Here is a 22,501-nt window from a genome sequence, read left to right on the forward strand (position 1 = left end):
GTCCCACATATGAGTTAAACAGGTTAGCCCAAATGAGTTCCAACGAAAGCTTTATACCAACACGAACAGTCCTATTTATAGACATAGCGCTCTGTCTAAATATAAACTGCTCCCAGTCATGTCTAGACTAACATCGGAGCTGCTGGTGTTGAAAGTGGAGACTCAGAGTACAAGCCATCCTGTTCTTCAGATTGCTAGTTATAATGTAGTTACAGAAACTTTGTGATGGTGTTACATGTTTGAACATTATGACATTGTGTTCCTCAAGACTCCTCATCTTTCTTCTGTGTCAGAAGGTGTGTCTGGTGGACATGACCTGTACAATAATTATTTATCAGCGTGTGGTTAAAGGTTTGTGAACGTATCACTGAGTGGGTGAATGGATGGATAGATCAGTAAATGACCTCCATTGCTAACTATTTTCAGCTGCTGGGTTTTAATGAGTCTTTCAACTGTTGCTACTGTGTTTAATCTGCTCACTTACTCAGTGTTCAGTATTAAAGCAGCTTTCTAAGAGGCAAATGTCCTGATTACAGAAGAGGTTAGTTTGATTGTATTCTGCAGGGACCTTATGTTACAAGGTTCTTTTTTTTTTAATTGAAAAATATATGCTGTGTTCACAGCTAGTTAGGATAGATGAGCGAGTGTTGTGTTTGGGAGTGCACATCCACATATACAATTGCTGTATTAAGTAACTCAGAGTTATAAACTTGAGAATCTTATTCTTTAGCAGTGGTGTTACTACCATGTCCTATACTTCTGAGAGGGTTCTCCTTTCAAATTTATGATTTAATATGTGTTAAATAGAGTGAAAAAAGTTGGCAAAAAGTGGTGTCTTCCACTTTGTTTTCATTTAACGTAAGAGCTGTTCCTTAGTTTATTTGATACCCCGCCTAACATCTCTTGTTAACATAAATAAGCCCAGGTCAGCTGCTCTTAAAGGTGGGGAATACTTAAAACATGTAATGCACCAATGTGAAGAAAATGTGGTATTTCTGGTAAGCATACTACATAAATAAATAATTCAGGAGTTTTGATCAAATGCCAGCTCTTACATCAGTCCTCTTTGTAATCTTTCTTGCTGATCTGTGACCTTGACCTTGTGTTTGTGTTTGTATGTCAAATCTATTTTTGGGATGGACAAACTAAGTTCAGTTTAATAGGATTTATACTGCGGCTTCAGGGGATGTCTCACTATAATATAAAAAATAAAAGTAATTTGAATTATTTTCAGTGAACTTTTCAAATTTCACAGTGACTGAAAAGAACGCATTGGAGATATGTATGCATATATATATATATATATATATATATTCTGCTCAGGAGATGCTTCTTAAAGGCATCTTCATCTGACTAGTGAACTCTTCAGTGTTCAGTAGAGACATTCTGCCTGGAGATGGTGGTTTCCATCTAGAGAATCTCAGCAGTGGCAATACTGTTTGCTTTCATTTGACAAAAGTGTGGTTTGGCACTTATAGACGTAGGTCCTGTCCTTTGTCCTTCCCCACACCACTCCAGCAGTCACACATCCCCACATGGAGAACTGTGAAACAACCAGTCAACAGCTTCTTTGGGGTTCACTTTGGTGTCAATGAGGTCCTTAGTCCTGCTTGTCCTGTAGGAGCTTTTTGTAGGAATATGTGTCAATGTAAGGAAGGGAGCATGAGCAAGCAGCTGAAAATTTATAGAGCAAGACAACACTACATGTTTTGGCAGTAGCTTCGTGGTTAAATCAGACAAATTCCTGTGGAACCATGTTTTTGTATGCCTTTAAATGTGCAGCTTCTGAACTAGTCTGTTTTATTTATTAGAGTTCTTCATGGTGACTGAGGTTGACTTTTTTTTTCCTACAGAGGGATGGGACTCACAAGTAGACAGTTAATGATTCACCAGTGCTGTACATGTTCAGCAGGGTTCTTGAGCACAGGCTTAATTTTAGACATATGCTAACATGGACGTGAAGCTGGTTTTGTAATTGACACTGTAGGCATATGGCTTTATAAAGGCTTAGTGAAATTGTTGGTTTGACGTGTACTATGAAAGACGGTCCCAAATTAGCTAATGCTTACATGTAAGTAAGAGGTGATAGGTTTATTTTTAATAGCTCTTTCATTTTGCTGGTTATGTTCTTGCATGTGGAAAATCACACACACAAAATCAATTGCACATCTGTGTTTTGTTTTATATTGTTTTAAAATGTGTATAAGTACCTATTTCAACTTTCTTGACATTAATGGAACAATCAGTAATGATAAACAGTTATATATTGCTATTTTGTAATTATGTCCTTCATATAGCACTCATGAAAGGCAGATATAAAACATATTAGTAAAAGCTCTATTCCACAACTTCATGACAGCATATCATCTTTCTGCTTAAAATGCTTGTCATTTTTATCAACATAAAATTTGAGAAATTACTTCAAAGTTCATGCCCTTGTATTAAGGGGTAGTTAAACACTTGCCCTTGCCAGCCTTCCACTGTTCCTACCACGATTTTGTTGCAGTGTATACAAAGTCATAGTTTGCATTGTTTTTTAGTGAAGTCAGCATTTTAACTGTTCCAATTTGACTCATGACTTAGGTCCATTTGACTCATGGCTCAGGATGAGTTGCAACCCAGTTTCTAAAGTTTGAGAGCATCATTAATTGTCTATTCATCTCTGTATACATCTATGTGACTTAAAAGGTTTTTATTGTTTTAGTTGGGGATTTGCTATGAATGTTTGCAGGTTAACTCTGGCCCACTGGTAAAATGAGGAATTTGTGACATTCTGTACAGGATGTTGTTAGCTTTTTCTCTCCAGGTTTCACTAAAGTTGGTTCTTACGTTGTATATTCATTTTTGCTTGATTTTATTGCTGCTTTAGAGAAAAAAATATGTATTTTTTAATTGTAATTGAACTACAAGAAACCTTCTTGTTAATGCAGATTTTTCTTTTCCCACTTAACAGAAGTTATATGAGCTTTTTCTGTGTCCTTAGCCTTTAGAAACATGACCCACAAAAGGCTGAAGTCTCTCATTAAAATAGAAACTATGTTGTCCTTTCACTTAAAAAAAAATAAAAAAATAAAAAATCACCTGGACTTTTAACATGGTTTTATACTTTTTTTTTAAAAAAACATATAGTTGAAAACTGCATGAGTGTGATCCTATACTTCAACTTACTGTGGAATTACTGTGTGTGTTTTCTGTTAGTTGAAACCTATTCTGCTGAAAGTCATGGAAGTGGCTCTTATTCACAGCTAGCCATGGGACACATGGTCCCAAGTGGAACACAACCACTACTGGCAATAAAAACTGTGCCTCACTTTTAATCAGGTGTAGCTTGGCCTTTGTGAAACCAATTCTTGGTTAAAATAACATAAAATTACTTACATGACAAATCACTGAACATGTATGTACAGTTATTCCACCAAATCCAAGGAATACACTATTTTATTGTAGTGCTGTGGAGAAATGGCTGTATCTTCAGATTCCTTTAACAAGAGAGAAGGTCAGAGATGTGTGGAAGTGCATTATCCGCATTGATCATAACTCAAAAGCACGATTGTCCTTAAGAGGACATTGATTTCTTCACTGTATATTAATCAAGTTTCATTCTTGGGGAATTGACACAGTTAAATGTATAATCAGTGATAAACATTTGTGGGGGTAGGGAGGAAGGGACAATGGGAATCTGGTTGTCAGTTTTCTTTTAATTGCTAATTGCTATGAAAGTGGTTTACAAAGAATGAAAAGATGCATCCTCTGTCTGTTCTGCTGTACCTACCAGTGTATTTTGTTTGGTATCTACCCCTCTATCCTACAATCAGATCTTGGTATATTTTTTGTGCCCATTTGCTCTTGGTGTCTTGAATAGGAAGACTCAATTAACAAAGGCCTTTCTGTACGCTATACTTCAGAGCTTTGTTCCAAATACTACCAAAGTTAGTTAGGATTTAGTGATATGGGCTACCTGGGATTTCTACCTTTACTTTGGAGGAGGGAGTGTTTTCATTTTTCAGTCTTAGCATTTAGTTTCTGCCCGTCCTGCCTTCAACAGCAGAAAAGATCATTAAGCAGTGTTTCATAAAGCAGTTTTAGATGTCAAATACTCAGTTCCTTCACAGGTGGTATCTGTAGACCAAACATCTGTTCCTCTTCATATTAGAACTGGCAAAGAGTGTGTTTCTGAGTTCATGTCTAAATGACAGCAGGTCCTGATCAAGAAATGAACTTGGAGACATTCTTCACTTCTGTAAAAGTGTTGCAAAAAGAACTGTTCCTCCAGTAGTATTTGTGAGAAGAAATACATGTGCATGAGTCTGTGCTGAGGAATTGACTGAAATTTCCATGAAATACTCAGTTACAGGTGTAAAATAAAAGTTGCGTGAATAAGGTGAGGTCTTCCCATACATAAGCATGATCATTTCTGTGAAGTTCAATGCTTCTACTTACTAGATTAAAAAAATACTAGTTTAAGGTAGGCTGACATGCGCTATGGTTTTAAGAGTGCCTGCACACTGTGTTGTGCAGGATTTTGCTGGGAGAGGTTGAGTGCTGGAACCAGCACTGTGTTAGTAGTGATGCATTGGAGCAGGCTGCCCAGGGAAGCAGTTGAGTCACCGTCCCTGGAGATATTCAAAAGATGTGTGGATGTGGTGCTTAGGGACATGGTTTAGTGGTAGACTTGGCAGCACTGGTTAATGGTTCAACTTGAGGATCTTAGAGACCTTTTCCAACCTAAATGATTCTATGATTCTATACCCTGCTTCTCAGGCTAAGCTCTATGGGCTTCCTTGCCGCCAGGCTAGACATACTCTGGCAACCAAGCTATCTTGCCTGTCTTCTGTACACGTCAGGCTGCAGTACCGACATATCTCTCTCTCCAACAGCCACTGTTCTCAGATGGCTGTCATTTACGCTCTTACTGACCCCTCTCCTGGAGAGGCACACCTCCAAGTCAAATGGGGTTCCTTTGCAAAAAGCAATTCCCCAGGGTCTGTAAAAGTCACAGGTTAGCCAGCACAGCTCAGGCCTTTGGTCTTTCATGTAAAAATACTTTGCATCAGGAGCTGGAACACCTCAAACTCTGCTTCTCTCCTCCCATGTGCGTAGATGTCCCCTGTCTGCCCTGCTGCTTCCCTGAAAGGGTATCTGCATAAACATGAAAATCTCTCTGACATTTCCTCACCTCATTTAAACAGACAGTGGAAATATTATATTCCCCCTTGACATATTATGTATCATCCCAAAGCTCCTCATTGCCGTGCAGTGGTATGGCATGGTCTGGGTGAGTCACAGATTCCCGGACTGTGGAGAAGCCCATGTGAAGTCTGAGAGCGGAGTGACGCTGAGATTAGATGTCTGGATTCCCCGCTTCACACCCCACAGGGACGATGCATGAACAGCTGCCCCTTCCTTGTGTGACTGGGGCCACGGTTAACAGCTACACTCATTAGCATTTATACTTCAACAGGCTTTAAAACAAAAGTCCAAGTAAACCTAACTAGTCCATAATTGCCAGAACAACTGGGTTATTTTTCAGTCCAGGGGCCTGTCCTATCTTATTCCCCCAGGAAAATAAACATTTCTTGTGTCTGCTGTGGTGCTGGTTCTGTGTTTACAACAGTTTTACATGACTTAAGATTTCTCAGTGTTTTGTGTGCTTTAATAAAATGCTATCTCTCTGCATCTCTTCAAGCTATCGAGTCAACTGTTATGGGACCAGTTCTCCGCAGAATTTTTAAAGCTGTTTAAGCAGCTGAAACTGTCAGAAGGCCATGGCGGGGCTGGTTTGGCATTCTTCCCTTCAACTCAACCCCCTTCTGCTGCCTAAAGCTCTGAACAAGAGAAACTAAGGCCCCGCTTGTGTTTGGCAGTACACAGCCTGACAAAGCCGCAGGGAAAAGGCTTTCCTGCCTCTTATGCTTGTGAATACTTCAGAGCCCTGAAGTTACTGCTGTTGCTAACCCCACCGCAACCCAAAGGGTTATTTTGAAGAGCAGCCGGTAATCTGGCACGCAGCAGGACTGCACTAGGTAGTGCTGAGGGAAGAGCCCAGGCCCCAGGTACGTGGGGGCCCAGCTTCTCCTGGGGAGCCCCTGGGGAAAGCCTGGCAGCAGCTCCTCCTGCTGCAACGGGATCCCTGGCCTGCCCTCTCCTGACAGGGCCTTTTAAAAGCGGTCGGCTATCCTTTCCATGTTTAAAATGTCTTTTGGAGTCAGTAGGCCCGATGAAGACATGAACAACATGCCAGGCTGTTGGGAGGAAGCCTATTTTTGCTTTCTCAGTGGTATCCTATAATCATAGGGAACAAGTTTCATTTTTATGAATTTGTAGTGAAGAAGGCTTGTTGATTCCCAAGCTCTCTAGTGTGCAATTGTGGAAGAAGTCACCTGTTGCTGAATTTTTCTCAGTAATCTAATTACTTTTGCTCTTTTCTCCTTTAAAAAAAAATAAATTCAAATGGAACCTTCAAAATGTCTTGACAGCCTGAATCAAATCTGTGAAGAGGTCTCAGCTGCTCCATTCATCTCAATAGATTTCTGACATAAAGCGGGGATTTAGCAAACACTTAAATACTTGATTCTCTTAAAGCACGTACTTAAGTGCTGTTGAAGTACCTGCACATTTGTGCAGCTCTGTGGGTTTGGTACAGTGGGTTGATGAATCAGGCCTCTTTCACTGCTTATAACCTTAGCAAAAAGCCAACTGAAGTGCTTATACCACCACTCTGAATACATCCTTCCTGCCTGCTAAAGTCAAAGAAATACAAATTGAGCTCAATACCAAATAGTTCTGGGACAGCCACTCTCACTTGCCATGCTCATGTTTAGTTCACTGAATGATTCTCCTGCAGTATCCATTCCTAATGCATCTAGGAATCTTTCTGTAGACCATAACTTCGTTGTGCTCTGCAGCATCTCACTGCTGACAGCTTATAAAGATCAGGAATCATCCAAAATTCTATGTAAAAGGTACTTTCTTACTACTATTATTGGAGCTGTTGAGAAACCCACAGCCTATAATATATCCTCAATTATTTTTCTGAAGTTTGCATATATTATTAATCTATCTGTGAAAATACAGAAAAATACAATACAGAAAAGCAAAACCAGAAATCAAAGAGCCTGCCTGCAGTACAGCAAGTAATTGGACCCCGGGATCCCAAGCTGCCACTGCAATCATTGTACTGTATTCCTTAAATCTGTAACAATTAAAATAACTTTCTAAACCATTGCTTGATGTGGTGAGCTGTAGCCACTACATTTGGGAAGATGAGAATGGGCAGGCAGTGAGCTCTAGTGAGAGCCTTTCTCTTCTAACCATTAAGATGCTGAATTCATTAAATAATTAAAGATTTTAGTTTCACATAGCAGTTTGATTTCAGCTCTACAAATTCATGTTTTGATTTCAGCTCAACTTAAAATTGGAAAATAAAATTAACACATGAATTTAATCACCATTAAAGGACTCGAATCCAGTTAATAAAAGTGTTTCATCTGTGTGTATATACATATCTCAAACTCTGTATTGATCATTTTAACAATGTGCATAAATTTAGATAATATATTTTTTAATGAGTGTTCATGTGGGAGATCTGCTAGCCATTGTTAATTTCCTATACGAATACCTTAATATAGTTACCGTAAGATTTTTCCATAATGTCTTGAATTAAGACTACAGAAGATACATCTACAGTATTGAGTTTTATCAGTTATCTCTGTTAGAGCATGTAGCTCTCCTGCCTGAATAATACCAGTCTAGCATTGTTAATTTGCTAAGTGGAACAGGGGGCCACAGTAGAGAGATTTATCTGGAAATGCTAGTCAGAAATATCAGAAAAATGACTTAAGGATGAAATTTAGCTAGTTCAAGTTGTAAACCGATTTTAATTTCTTAAATGACAGCAACTGATTGTCTATTGGTTAACTGCAAAAGTGCTGTTTTAGTGTCTCCATTTAGGTTTTGTAGATGAGGCATTCATCAATTTAAAAAATAAATAAATGAAAAAGTGTGGGTGTATACACACATGGGAAAAAGCCGTTGGCTCAGATGTTGTGGTTTTAACCTGGAAGATGTGTTCTCAAATTTAATTACCTTTTGAAGCACTAATACTTTATGGTAACTAAAGGATCTTAGAGTTTATTGTTATCATTCCATTGAAATCTTTGCAACTGATAAGTATATCTGTATATCTGTTTGCAAACAAAGAAGAGCTCCAACAACAGCAAAAGTAGAATTAATATTCTGGACAACGATGTTTTCTATAGTTAGTGTATGTTTTAATATTCTCTTATTTTCCTACTCTGCTCACAGTTTCTCCCTAGGCATTTTTAAAAGGATGTAGGACTGATTTCCCATGGTATGCTCTCCACTTTGGGAGCATCTCGCCAGGTTACAGCTTTTGTGCTGTGAATCGTGCTGCTGCTTTAGTTCTGTCTAGGTAAACATGACTTAATGAGCTGTGATCGGTTTGTGTTCATGTAGGTTCTGAAAATAGCCTCAGAAAACAAGCATTTTGTTTATTTGTAGGATATGAGAGTCTGTGAAGAAAGGGTTGGAACAATAACAACAACAAAAAAATAGTTCATATACAATAGTTGCATGGTAAAGAAAGTATATCAAATTTATAGTTCCTCAATTCTTTCTCAATAGTTACATACAATTTTTAGGTCTAGAGATTCATAGTTATTAGATGCTAATTTTAGAGGTTCATTGCAATAAGTCCTTACTGAGAAATGAGATGTATTTCTGTAGGGCTTTTCACTTCTCTCCACCCTGTTCCTCCCCTCCCTCCCCCCCCCTTCATTTCAGGTAGTTTCTGGAATAATATTTAATAGCACATTTCAGTGGGTCCAGGGAATTTCTTTGGTTTAGTCTGTATGTTTTAAAAGGGTTGCTGAATGATTGCCTTAGTGTCCAGCTAAACATTAATTTCCAGAGCTGGTTCTGTTTCTACTTGACTACGCTTTAGATCAGATAGAGAATGAAAAGCATACTAGGTTCAAAACTTACTAGAAATGCATAGTTGTGAGATTGCTTTCAAACCCTGAAATTTACTATCAGGCTTCCCATCACAAATAAGGTGTAAGTTTAGAGATGGTTTTCATTGAAATGTAATTTCTGATTCTTGACAGGTGACTTCATCACATTTGTGTGTTGCACATTAGGTTGTGCAGGGTTTTATAATGCTGTTATAGCTGTTGCAGCACTAGATCAGAACAGATTCTTTGAAGTGTTTGGTGATGTCCTATTCCTGATGTTAACATGCTTTTCAGATTTAATTCTGTTTAATGAAGACTCCCTTGCATCAGTCTTCTGTAAAATTATGCATATTTCCTGGGCCTTTAGGAATTCCAAGCAAACAAATAAAAAACATGAAAGTGGCAAAATGCTACTTAGAGTACATCCTGAATATAAACTATACTGGCTCTAAGTGTCATCTGCAGTAGTCTTTTTGAGAACTTGAGGGATTTGTGCAAATGCTTTGTCTTTTTTTTTTTTAATTTTATTTTTTTAATTACCCAGAGCTGCAAATAATAATGTCTTACTGAACACTGGCTTAACACAATGGTGCATTTGGTTGGGACTTTGGCTTAAAGGTAGCCTACAAGGCACAACACAGTGAAAGATATGCAATTTTATTTTCTTAAACACAAAACACAAGATATCAAGTGCTATTTACTCCTTTATACAAACAGCATGCTGTGAACTTAATTCCATTTTGAAATGTGAAAATGTAGCTGCAGATAAACAGTTTATTTTCGGAAGCTCGAAAACTTTATTTTCTAGATACAGTGCATTCGCAAATATTTGAGGAAAGAATCTTAGCTGTATTGACATTGTACTTACTGGACATCTGGTGTATACATCAGAAGCATAATGTATTTGTTGGATTTTCTGTTCAGGGATTTGAAATTTCTGTTATTTAAACCACTTTAGATGGAAACTTTGTAAAAGTCCACCCAGAGACGTACAGGTTTTTGAAGGAACAGTGAGATGATAGGTAATTTCTAATTAGACAAATCCAAGTTTGAGTTGTATTTGAACAAATGCAGTGTCTTCTGCAGGTAATTATGTAAGTACTGGTCAATGTACACTTGCATTTCTGAGAGAAATGTTGAGACCTTAGTAATAACTACCGACTTTTAATTTGATATTTAGGTACATGGGGTATACATATCTACACTACAATGAATTGCTGGTGTTTTAATGCTGTGATTTTGTTTTGTATTTTTACAGCATAATGTCTTATTCAAGGAAGTATTGTGTAGAGATGTTCTACAAGAATTGCTTTGAAAATAATAGTCTTCAAGGAAGGCCTGTTTTTTCACCATTTTACATTTAATACATGGAAATGATGTAAAAATAAATATCTTCCAACAAAGATCTACCAGGAAGCACCTTTTTCTCCATTTCTATTGCCTTTATCTTCTAATGATAACAGGTTTAAAGATAAAGATTTCCTCCATGCTGTACTATTATGCCAGATTTTGCATTACTTAGATAATCCTGGACAGCAGTGGCACTTAGGTTTCTAATTCTGGCAGTATCATCTACCTGCTAAACAGAAGTGTGGTCATACATGTTGCTACTTATTTTGAAAACAGGTATTTGAAACAGATTCAACATGAACCTAAACACTGACTTTAGGCATGCCTTTTCCCATTAATTCTCTTTCACAGGGATGGTGTTCATACCTGTGTATTTACATAGTAAGAAGAAAGATCAATGCAACTGTGAAATAAAATCCTTTGTAAATTTTTCTAAGCAATATTTAGATTTTATTTCCATGGTTGCCATTTCCTGTTTTGAGCTGTAGAGTAGAGAAATTCAACGATCACTTCTAGTAGCTATGCTTATAATAGTCAAAATGATTGAGACAGAAAACTTTATGTAGAATTTGAGTTTAAAGTAAACTAAGTTCTTCAGATTAGGTGGCATGGACTCTCTGCTTTACTCAATTATTACTTTATTCTAGCACATGGTTATCACTGAAATATCCTGTATCTGTCTAAAACAGTATGTTAAAAAAAATCTGATGCAATTTATTTAGATCTTACCCTAATTCTTTTTTCTTGACCACTGTTTTTTTGTCTTTGTTTCACTTAGGAATTCTACATGCTTGATGCAGATGGAAAAAGATGAAAAACAAACTGGATTCATGGAGAAGGGTGAAGAAGGCAAATACTTAATGGAACTTTATTACTTTAGAAGCGTGTTCTAAATACTCTTCCTAGACATCTTTCATAAATATTCTATATATCAACACAGTGACGTGATTGGAAATCTGGCTCATCAAACAGCATACACGGGAAGAAGCCTGCTTGGAATGTGACTGTATTGTTTCTAAGAGTTTGTGAGAAAATGCTATAGACATCTACCTATTTATTAACTCTGCATCTCAATTCAGCTGCAGCAAACTAGTCTTTGAAGTGAATAGAAACAGAGCCCTTTTGGATACTTTTGTTGAACATGACTCATGGAGAAGAGCTTGGCTCTGAGATGCACCAGGATTCTGTTGTTCTAACTTACCTAGAGGGATTACTAATGCATCAAGCAGCAGGAGGCTCAGGTACTGCAGTTGACAAAAAGTCTACTGGGCATAGTGGAGAGGATCAAAACTTTAAGATTTCTGGAAATATATTTCCCAACTGTCAAAGTAATGGTCCAGTTCTTAAGACAAATACATATCAGGGATCTGGCATGCTGCACCTCAAAAAAGCAAGACTGTTGCAGTCTTCTGAAGACTGGAATACAGCAAAGAGAAGGCGGTTGTCTGATTCCATTGTGGATTTAGATGGAAAAAAGGAAGCTTTGTTAGCTGGCATGGTTGAAAATGTGCCTAAAGTCAAACAGGATAGCACATTACTTGCCTCTTTGCTTCAGTCATTCAGCTCTAGGCTGCAGAGTGTTGCTCTGTCACAACAGATTAGGCAGAGCCTTAAGGAGCAAGGATATTCCCTTAGCCATGATTCTTTACAGGTGGAGAAGGATTTAAGGTGCTATGGTGTTGCATCCAGTCACCTGAAGACTCTTCTGAAGAAGAGTAAAGCAAAGGATCAGAAGTTGGACAACAGCCTGCCTGATATAACAAAGAACCTGCCCGATGAGAGGTTTATAGAATCTCCTCATGCAGTGCAGAGCGGACCTAAAGTGATAAATGAGCCACTGTCATGTGCTGCAAGATTACAAGCTGTTGCAAGCATGGTAGAGAAACGATCCAGTCCTGCTGCTTCACCAAAGCCCAGTGTAGCATGCAGCCAGCTGGCTTTACTCCTTTCAAGTGAAGCTCACTTGCAGCAGTACTCCAGGGAACATGCTTTAAAAGCACAAAATGCAAATCAAATAGCAAGTGAGAGACTTGCAGCTATGGCCAGATTACAAGAAAGTGCTCAGAAAGATATTGGCCAATTCAGTTTAGCAAAAGGAATGACAAGCCATCTCAATGGTCAAACAGGATCATCAACCAAAATGGTATCAAGCAAAAGCAATATGGCACCATTTCAGAGTTCAGTGGGAATCACGCATTCGCCTCCCAAAAATGTGGGATTCAAAAGTACTTTGGAAAGGAGTAATGTGAAAACCTCTCCCAGCAACAGTTTGCTCTTACATCTCCTGAAAAGCCAGAATACCACCAAACAATTAAAAGGACATGAAGAGAGCAGCACACCGACAACTGTTGATGAGTATTCAGACAACAACCCTAGCTTTACAGATGATAGCAGTGATGATGAAAGCTCCCATTCTAACTGTCTTCCCATAGACTTATCCTTTAAACAGAGAACAGATAAACCAGATGCAGGTCCACCTGCGTCACTGGATAACCTGACTCAGTCTTTGCTTCATAGCTGGGATCCAAAAGTTTCCTGTCCAGAGAACAAGGAAGACAAAGACACTCCAAAGGCGTCTAAGCTGAATCCCCATCAAAAAGTAACACTACTTCAGTTGTTACTTGGGCATAAGAGTGAAGAAAAGGTTGACAAAAGTAATGAGCCTCAGGGACCACACAGTGCAGCTGATGTGGCAAAATTCACTGTACAGACTGGTAAAAGGACTCCTGTTACTGACAGTCCCAGTGCAAATCGAATGACTCCACTAAGCACTCCACCTTTGCTTGCTTCTACAAAAGCAGACTCTCCTATAAATCTCTCTCACCAGTCGTTAGCCATCAAGCATAACTCTCCGCCGTATGCCTGCAGCATCCAGCCAGACAGGCTGGTGAATCCTGCATCTAAACATTTGATAGACCTTTCTAAAAGCAAAGAAATTCAAGGAGCCAAGCTGAGCAGAAATGATAGTCCACAAAACTCTTCGGCTTTCAGTGCCAGCAAGCTGTTGCAGAATCTTGCTCAGTGCGGTATGCAGACTTCCAAGTCAAGTGAAGAACAAAGACCTAGCAAACATCTGCTAGCAGGGAACACAGATAAACCTGTAGGCTTGATTGATAGATTGAACAGCCCTCTGCTTACAAATAAATTGAGTACACATGAAGAAAATAACAAAATATTCAGTTGTCAGTCTGTACCCACTGAACAAGGACTTCCAGGTTCGGAAATAGAAAATCTCCTTGAAAGGCGCACTGTCCTTCAGCTGCTTCTGGGAACTCCCAATAAAGGTAAAAGTGAAAAGAAAGAGAGGGTGCTTTTAAGAGATGAAGGTTCTCAGGAACAGACAGATAAGGCTTTGAATGAGCAAATATTGACAGTGAAAATAAAAACTGAACCATCTGAAGAATCGAATGTTCCTTATAATTCAAATGCACAACAAATAAGAGAGTGCAAGGGTAACAAATTTCAAGGATTTATTCATTCACTGCAGAGAAACACAGCTGCTTCTCCAGTATCTGAGGAGATGAAATCTGAGCCTCTTTCACCTCAAGATTTTTCTTTTTCCAAAAATGGTCTGCTAAGTAGATTGCTGAGACAAAATCAAGATAGTTACCCTGCAGATGAGCTGGATAGAAGTCACCGAAACAATGAGCTAACACACCTGGAATCAAAGAGTCTTTGCACAGTACCGAAGAAGAGGAAGCTTCATGCTGAGCCTTTGGAAAGTCCATTAAAAAAGATGAAAACTAACGTGTCTGATGCTGCAAACAATCATGTTTCTCCTACAGAGGCACTGTATGGACCTTTGCTAAACCAGCAAGAACTGAAATTCAGCAGAAGTGATTCTGAATTTAAATATGCTGTAAGTCATGGTTCAAATAATGAAAGTGAAAATAGGAGTTGGTCTAGAGATAGCAAAGGCTTTAATGTGTTGAAACAGCTGCTTCTCTCAGAAAACTGTGAGAGAGATCTGTCACAACATAGGAATAACTTACTAATGGAGGGCAAGAAAAGAGGAAACAAAAGCAATGCAACAATTAATAAACCTGAATTCAGCATTTCTTCAGTAAACACATTAATGGGAAGTCCTGTACAACAGAGCAATTGTGCAGATCACAGAACATTTCACTATCCAGTAGTGGTAAAAAGTCCTGCCAGTTCCCCTTTCCCTGAGCATTTGGGGAGTACAGTGTCTAGGCTCGAATCTGACCAGTTTAGTGTGTGTCCTGTGCCTGGTGAGAAAGGTCCCATCAGATGGGTTATCACAGGTATGGACAAGAATGATTATGAAAAAGACTCTCCAAGACTGACCAAAACCAATCCGATATTGTACTACATGTTACAGAAAGGCGGTAACTCTGTTAGCAGCCAAGAAGCACACGACAAAGAAATTTGGAATGAATCTTCATTTACTGATAGTTCAACTCATGTTAAAATCAAAGAGGAGTTAACATCTGATGCAGAGCTTGAAACTCCTTTTAATAACTTGAGAAGCCCTTATAACAGCCATATGGGGAATAAGACCTCTCATCAACATGGTGTGAATGGTGAAGTGCATGGACTTCTAGAAAAAGTGCTAACAATCAAAAAAGAGCCAGAATAAACTACAGTCTCATCAATGAGTTTACAATCAGTGGTTTTGAATCTTTGTTAAAAAAAAAAAAAAGGAAAAAAAGAAAAAATAAAAATGAATACGAACTTGACTACTGTACAAATTGAGCATGATTTTAGAAAAGCATGGTCTAATTGAAACATGTTTTCATTTGATAAACTTTTTATTTTTCTGGTGATGTTATTTAAAATACATGTAGATAAAACTTGCTTTACAATAGATCGTCACAAGGAAGTTAGGTTGTAATTTGTACAAGACATTTCTGTATGCATCAAATTAAGTTATGAGTACTCTTTGATCAGAGTCTTATTTGGATCTGCAAGTCTTTGGTATAACATAAAGTGTAACCGTACAGCCTAGGTGGTGGTAATGCTGCGTTTCCTCCCTTTCCTGTAAAATAGTCCTTATTTTTGGAAGCCTGAGCATAGAGACAGGGTACCTTTTTTTTGAATGTTTAGTAAGTTTTGTGAAATTTTAAGAATAACTTTAAAGAAATGGAGCAGTCTGTCCAAGGTATTAGCTTGTCACATGGGGAAAACCTGTGCCAGTGTTAATAACTGAACTGCACTGAAATGTAATTTTTAGTGCTTCCAAATTTTTTATTTTTTTTTAAAAACCTTGTTTGTGGTCCTGCCAGAATAGCGGTGTAAAATCTATTTTTCTTCTCTGCCCTGCTTTTGACAAAAGGCTTCCTCAAAATCCTTAGCTATAGTTAAGAGTTCCTAGTTACGATTAAGGTTTTTTTTCTAGGTTTTTATATAAAAGGCAGATTTTCATATATTGTGGAAATACTACATGAGTCTTTTGTTGGTGCATTCCTGTCACTTCCCTCCTTAAAAGGGGAAAGTCAAAATGCCTCTTGGAGTACTGCAGTTCAGAAAGCTTAGCACATAGATTTTGTGAGGAAAGTGGTGGAAAGTTTGTGAAGTAGCTAATCAGAATTGTTTGTTTAGCACCATCTTGCTTCTTTTAATGAAGAGTATCAACTGCACTAAAGCAGCACATCAGGCTTCCACTCAAATATAGAATACGATTTTAATGAAAAAATGTGTTGGCCTCTGGAAAGAATCCATATTCTGCCAATATTTATTACTCTCTGAACAGCTGATGAACAGTATAATGCACTGCCTTTTCTCTGCAGAAAACTTGGTTTCAGAATAATTTTTGAGGTTGCACTGAGGATAAAATTGTAGTTTTGTCATGTTTTGTAACGAGTAGTGGGACATGTCTCAGAAATTCTCCTCTGCCCTTTTCATCAGTCCCCACCTGTGCTGTGATTTGTAACATCTGGCAATATCAGCCTGAGGTGGGAATAACTGAAAATTGCAGTCAAAGCTGAGACACCTTAAAAGAATTGCTGACTGGGGAAGAGCCAAGCAGCACTGTTAACATTGTCAGTGTTAACTCCATGTGGAGCCCTTACTTCTCCCAGGGGAAGAGGAGGACAAAATCTGGTTCCTCTAAATTATATGCATTAAAAGTTTTACTGAACTTTTCACTCCTCTGAAAAAAATGTTCTCTGTAGCTTTTAATTTCATTGATAATTCCCTGTGTTATCAGAAAACAGCTAAGTAGCTGGCTTGCACAGATAATGAAAGCTGCACTCTTTTTAATGTTGACCATTTTCACCATTGAGAGCTGATGACATGAAAAAACTCTGCTGTTTCTTGTTTGACTCAAGTTTGCAGAGATGAGTGGTGGGGCATTTTGCTCTCTTCCTTCCTGGTTTTGTTTCAGAGACCCTTTTCCCACCCTTCTGGCTCACCTAGACAGAGTGAGCTATTGTCCCTTTCTCATCCTCTGCCCACTGCCTGGGATTAGTTTCCCCTCTTTTCAGTGCAGTCCCTACTGAAAAGGACTTCTGTCTGCCAGCTGGAAAATGCACCAGGATTCTGTTTAACCCTCCTGGGGATACCTTCTTTTAGGGAACACAGATGTTTGGCAGTATCCAATATAAAACATTCCCCTGGTTTATATGAGAAATAACAGAGCAACTTAAAGATATATTTTTATGTTATTTGGGTGAAGCGTAATATATTAATGGGCTGTACAAAGATTTATATTTTAAAGCCTTCACACAAATCTAATATTACTTTAAATGTCATTGTCTGAAGTGTATTATAGAAATAAATTTTGTCTTTAATATTTGAATTTATAAGTGGCCCAATGACAATTCAGATGTCTCATAGAATAGTCATTAATTATATAAAGTATATTTTGCATTGACAGTGGAACTGAATTCTTTTTATATGAGTCAACCCAACAGAAATATTAAAAAAAAAAAAAGGCATTTGTTCCATCCATTAAACATCTCTTAAAGTCTTAATTGATTATTTTTCTTGAAACAACATGTATATAGCTAGGAAATATGTACAATATAGAATAATAGATGCTCCCCAGAGTAAATACAGGGCTATAATTTGTTTGAAGGGCTCCACAGAAAAAAATGCAGCTTGAATGGAGGTGAAATAATCTGTTTGTGAAAATTTCATCAAAGCAAGGTTCAGATGAAAAGTAGGGAAGAGAGTCTAACCCTAACAAAAAGTAATACTGGAGTTTAGGAGTGTGCTTTACCTATGTATTTATTCTATGGTAAGTCTATTGTTATAATATATACTTTTGAACATTTAATTTTTAAAGTTTTATAAAACATTTAAGTTAAAATGTTAAGTTTGACCAGTTAATGATTTAGCTTTCTTTTAAGTGGTGTTAATGAAAGGGTATTACAATTCTGACACATCTTTAGACTATAATACGCAAGAATTTAATTGTAGGTCATGCTGTTCATAGAAGAATGTTGCCTGTTGTGGTCACTGCAATCTCAAAGCAGTGTGTAGCATAACGATGAGGCCCTTGAGAGGGAAGGTCATGCTAACTTAATGCTCTTCAGTCAGTTGCTAAAAGGGCAACAGTCTTCTATGCAAAATTCTCCAGCATCACTAGTGTTACTGCTCCCTAGGGAAGAGAGTTCTTTTTCAAAATCTGCCCCATCTACATTTACAGCCTTCAAACCTGAGAACCGAAGGCTTTTTCATTATTTTTTATCTTGTAGCTTGGGTGAGTGAAAAGGAATCACTGTTGTCATCCTTGGGACATTTTTCCTCAGTTCTTCTATCAGAAAAGGGAGGTGCAGGAGCTGGGTTTGCTGCCCCAGCAGAAGGGCTGGTAGGGCTGGCCACGTTTTCCCAAGCAACCCAAAAGATCCTTGATTTCCCCTGGTCCCTGCAACAAACCAAGGTCATTTGTTGTGTAATACTCTGTGTTCTCATCAGCTCTGGTCTCCTTGGTTCAGTAGACATTTACTGCTAGGATATGTATTTCAGCTGTCCCCAGTATGCTTCCTCAGCCTGTGGGAGTGGAGGCTTCAAAGATAAGTCAGCTCAGGAGGTCGAGGTTGCAGCTAGGCCTTTGGACTGTAGACTTGGAAAGGAGCAGGGCCGTGTCAGATAAGGGGAGCAGTAGCTCTGTAGGCAGGAGGTGCGGGACTGTTAGGTGCTGTTGCATGACCTCCCCATCCAAGGAGCAGGGAGGGAGGAGAGGAGGTTGCGCTGCAGTTGTAAACGGGGGAGACTTCTGGAGGAAAGCTGCCTCCACCTCATGGAGCAGTGAAGAAGTGAGATAGGAATGTGTGTATGCCACACCTAAAGTTGTAGCTGCAGCCCCTTGAGACTTGTACTGGAATTAGCTTGAACCTTCCTTAACTCTGAGTAGTTGCAGCAGCAGCAGCAGCTGTGATGCTAAGTGCCCGATGCCTTGCTCGAGGTCGGATCTCCAGGCTCGTGCTGCTTCATCTGCCGTGTCGCTGCAGTGCTCAAACTGGATAGGTCTGGGGTTTGACCTGTAATTCCCACACAGATATGCCTTTTGTTTCCAGAGGAAAGTGTAAGGGACTGAGGTAACCAGATTTTTAGCATCTCCTCTGCCACAGTGTGAGACAATGATAGGGGGGTGACACACAACCACAGAATAAAAGCTGTGTTGCTAGAGAGCTTCTCTGCTGATACCACTTAACCTGTCAGCACAGTTTGAGAAGTTTATAAACACTGTCAGATCAAAAGGGAATTCAGCCATAACTTTCACTTTTCTTAGTCATTTTCTCTTAGTAATATTTTTAAATTTTTGATTTACAAATCTTTTTAAAAGAAAGATATGAATGGTTTAAATTTTCCCTGTTAAATGTTGGTGAAAGTATTACAGCTCTCATTGACGTCAGTGACATGATATTACCAGTTTGTTCTCTGCCACATCTTACAGAGGAGTAAACTGGTAAGTATATATTATATATATTTATATATAATGTAAATATATTGACTTGTTACACCTATAATATGTTGAAATTGGTTTTTAAAAGGTGATGTAAATAGTGGTTTCCTTAATGAAAAATACATATTTTGTATTGTTCTAATGCAAAGGAAAAGAAAAACCTTTTAATCTTCTTTTTTTTTTTTGTTATGTATATTCCATGTATAACTGTAAATATGATCAGATAGGTTTAAAAACTTTTGCATGTATGTATACAGTTGCAAGTCTGGAAGAATGTATAGAAAAATACTTTTATTTAAAGTTGTGATAACCTGCTGCATGAAAAGTGCATGGGGGACCCTGTGCATCTGTGCGTTGGCAAAAATGTCTTAACAAGTCAGGTCAGTTCAAAACACAACAGTATTCCACTTCTGGACATGACTTCTGCTGTGGTATTTTAGCTTTGTGAAAGAATGTGCTTCAAATCAAAAGGGTCTGGGAAAAAAATGCAAAACTACTTTTAAAACATGAAGTACTCATACAACTATAATCAGTCACGTAAGTTCAGGATTCCATTTTACGTAATTGAAATATTGTACCAGGACTATTCCATTGCTGTAAAACAAAGGAATATTGATTTTTCATTGCCGTACGTAAGAATTTGGGATTTTACCACAACCAATTTTATTGTGATGTGTTTTCAGTAATTTATCTAACTGGTCTCATTTTTTATTAGAAATTAATTTCCTCATGTGATGTCACAAAACTGTATATACTGCAGTGTGAAGTTTTTTTAAATCTTTCAGTGTTTACTTCCTGCAGAAGATTTGAATAAATGAGAAAAATGCATTGTCTTGATGGTTTTTAAATCTGCTTTATTTCATGGGTACATTTTGTTATTGGAGTGCTAGTGGGCTTTCTGCATCAGTGCTATTAATATAAATTTCTGACAACAAAAATATCTCAAGAAATTTAGGGGGATGTATTCTTCAGCAAGGCTACTGACTCGAAACAATCAAGGAGCTGGAAATGAAACAATCTAAATCAGATTAGCAGCTTTACTTTACAATGCACTCCATTATGTTTTATTCAAATATCCTTCTCCTTATTAACTTGAAATCAGTGACCATAAACTAGAAACCTTTAAATGGAATTTTTAATTTGAAAATTTTTTAAGCAAATGTTAAAACATCTTCAGGTTGCCTGTGCAGGGCAAGAAATGTGTACTTTCCAATTAAAATCTACTTTGGCCCACATCACATAAGGGACTTTTCGGTTGCGTTGAGCTTAGGTTCTTAAGCAAATGTGGAAAAATTAACACAATTTGCCTGTTAAGACTGTAGAAAGATCTAACAGTGTGTTTGCATCATATTCTACTGTTTTTTTAAGTTAGGTTATGACATCAGTGCAACTGGTGGGTTGCAACATTAGTGCAAGTGGCGTTTCCCCAGAGAATTTTTGTTCGAGGTCATACAGGTGCACTGTCTAGAGCTGTATAGTTGCAAGCGAGCAATTGGGTCATGACTGTCTTAGGTAACAGTAGCAGCGATTTGCATGGATCATCCTATAATTTCTGATTTCTTAAGACAGATAAACATGCTTCTGTGAGGTTCTTTGGAAGCTTTCAGGAAAGTATAAATTATAATCCATAAATGTAATTTTAAAATGATAATCATAACTCCATAGATTTCAGGTAGGTTTTCATGAGGTGTACTGCTGAGCATTTTGATTGATTGTTATCGTAAATCAGATAGGGTCTGGATACTGACTGTCTTAAAGTCCACATATGATGCCACCAGAGATGCTCAGCTGTGCTTTGAAGGGAAAAGGCCCTTATACCCAGCTTCTGCTTAGCCTCTTCTCTCCATGAATAGGCATGCACCTGATTTCAGAGATGAATGGCTAAGCCAAAATACAGCCACATAAAAATGCTGTATGCCTAAGGAGACAATCTAGTCTTCTAATAGTAATACAGCTGGGAAATCATTTCTGAAATACATGCTTCCTCACTGACTTGATTCATTTAATTTTAATTCTACCAACCAAACAAAAACAATGGTATGCCTTTATTTCTTATGTGAAATATCCTAGGGCAGTTTCCTAGGGGCACCTGAGTATCACCATTTGTTGTTGTTGTTCTGTTACTCAGGGGGAGTTCAGGCACTTTCTTTTAATTTCAATATGTTTATTCACAATATACTGTAACACCACGTAACACTTGTTTTGTCTACCAGAACAAATAGGCCTGTGGAGCTGAGCGTATGGTATGCTAAACAGCCTTTGGAGTGACAAAAATGTTGAATGGGTGTAAATCTTCTAAGAGATGTTTCACTACAAGTGAAAATTTATCAGCATTTGCTTAGTAATTCATAAACTCACTCAAAAATGCCTCAAACCACCAGTGAACTCTTCACAGACAGACCCGTGGTTCTGCAGCATCTTCTTGATCTTCAGTTTGTTCCTCACAAAAGATGCGTGTGATGTTCGTGATTTATTACAAAACAGCCTCTGGATAAAGAAACGAAAGTTTTGTTTCAGAGATTTCAAAACATAGGAAATAAATAGCAACCCATGTGCACAGGACTTGGCAGCCCTATCTTGTGCTCCTCAGTGAAACTGGCATTGTGGGCATCAGCGACGGATGCTGACTCAGGTGATGTGTGGTATGCAGGCCTGTGTATTGGGGAAGTTGTATCAGAGTAGAAAATTTGTTGCAGTAGTAATACAAACACACATCTGCAAATAAAAGTAAAGCAAATGGTTCATGATTGGTCTTAAACATTGCCAAGAAAAATGGGATTTTTGAAACTGAAGAATACAATGAAAATGTTTTTTTTTTCTGTATGGTGCCGCTCAGCACGTTAGAGATGCCGCACACCAGTGGGAGCATCTGTAGGGACTTGGTACGGACCTTGAGCAGTGGCTAAGACATGCAGGTAACAACTGTTGATAGTATTTTTATTTTCTTTTGATTATCAGAGTGACTGAAAGACAGCATGGCACATGCTGCAGGCATGCAGGCAAGTTCTCTGCTGGTAAATATCAATGCAGCTATGAAAGCATATGCTGATCTGAGCTCACAGTAGCCCACTTTGATTTTACTTTTTAAGGACTGCTTGCTCTTAATGAATAAAGAGATTTGTCACTGTTTTCAGGTTACTATTCTGATTAAACCACACAGAATTTAATTGAAAGTGAAACAAGCATTATTGGCTTGCAACTGTGCCTGTTAGATAAGCTTGATGCCTGCCTCCACAATTAAACTCAACATATGCTTTCAGTGCATCTTATTGTGTTGGGGAGAGAGATGGAGAAATACCTCCCTGTC

The 22,501-nt window shown here is 38.2% G+C and overlaps 1 protein-coding gene across 21 annotated transcripts in view; it reads left to right on the forward strand.

The window, feature by feature from the left end:
• NRIP1 (nuclear receptor interacting protein 1) overlaps positions 1-19,997 on the forward strand; it is a 76,872-nt gene extending 56,875 nt beyond the window's left edge. For all 21 annotated transcript variants that reach the window (XM_035540249.2, XM_050708031.1, XM_035540256.2 and 18 more), the window contains one exon: positions 11,101-19,997. In XM_035540249.2, coding sequence (XP_035396142.1) covers positions 11,464-14,922 — 3,459 coding nt within the window. In that variant the 5' untranslated portion in view covers positions 11,101-11,463 and the 3' untranslated portion in view covers positions 14,923-19,997. The remainder of the gene's footprint in view (positions 1-11,100) is intronic.
• Positions 19,998-22,501: the final 2,504 nt, after the last annotated feature.

This window comes from Cygnus atratus, chromosome 1, assembly GCF_013377495.2.
Source record: "Cygnus atratus isolate AKBS03 ecotype Queensland, Australia chromosome 1, CAtr_DNAZoo_HiC_assembly, whole genome shotgun sequence".
NCBI classification, from domain to species: Eukaryota; Metazoa; Chordata; class Aves; order Anseriformes; family Anatidae; genus Cygnus; species Cygnus atratus.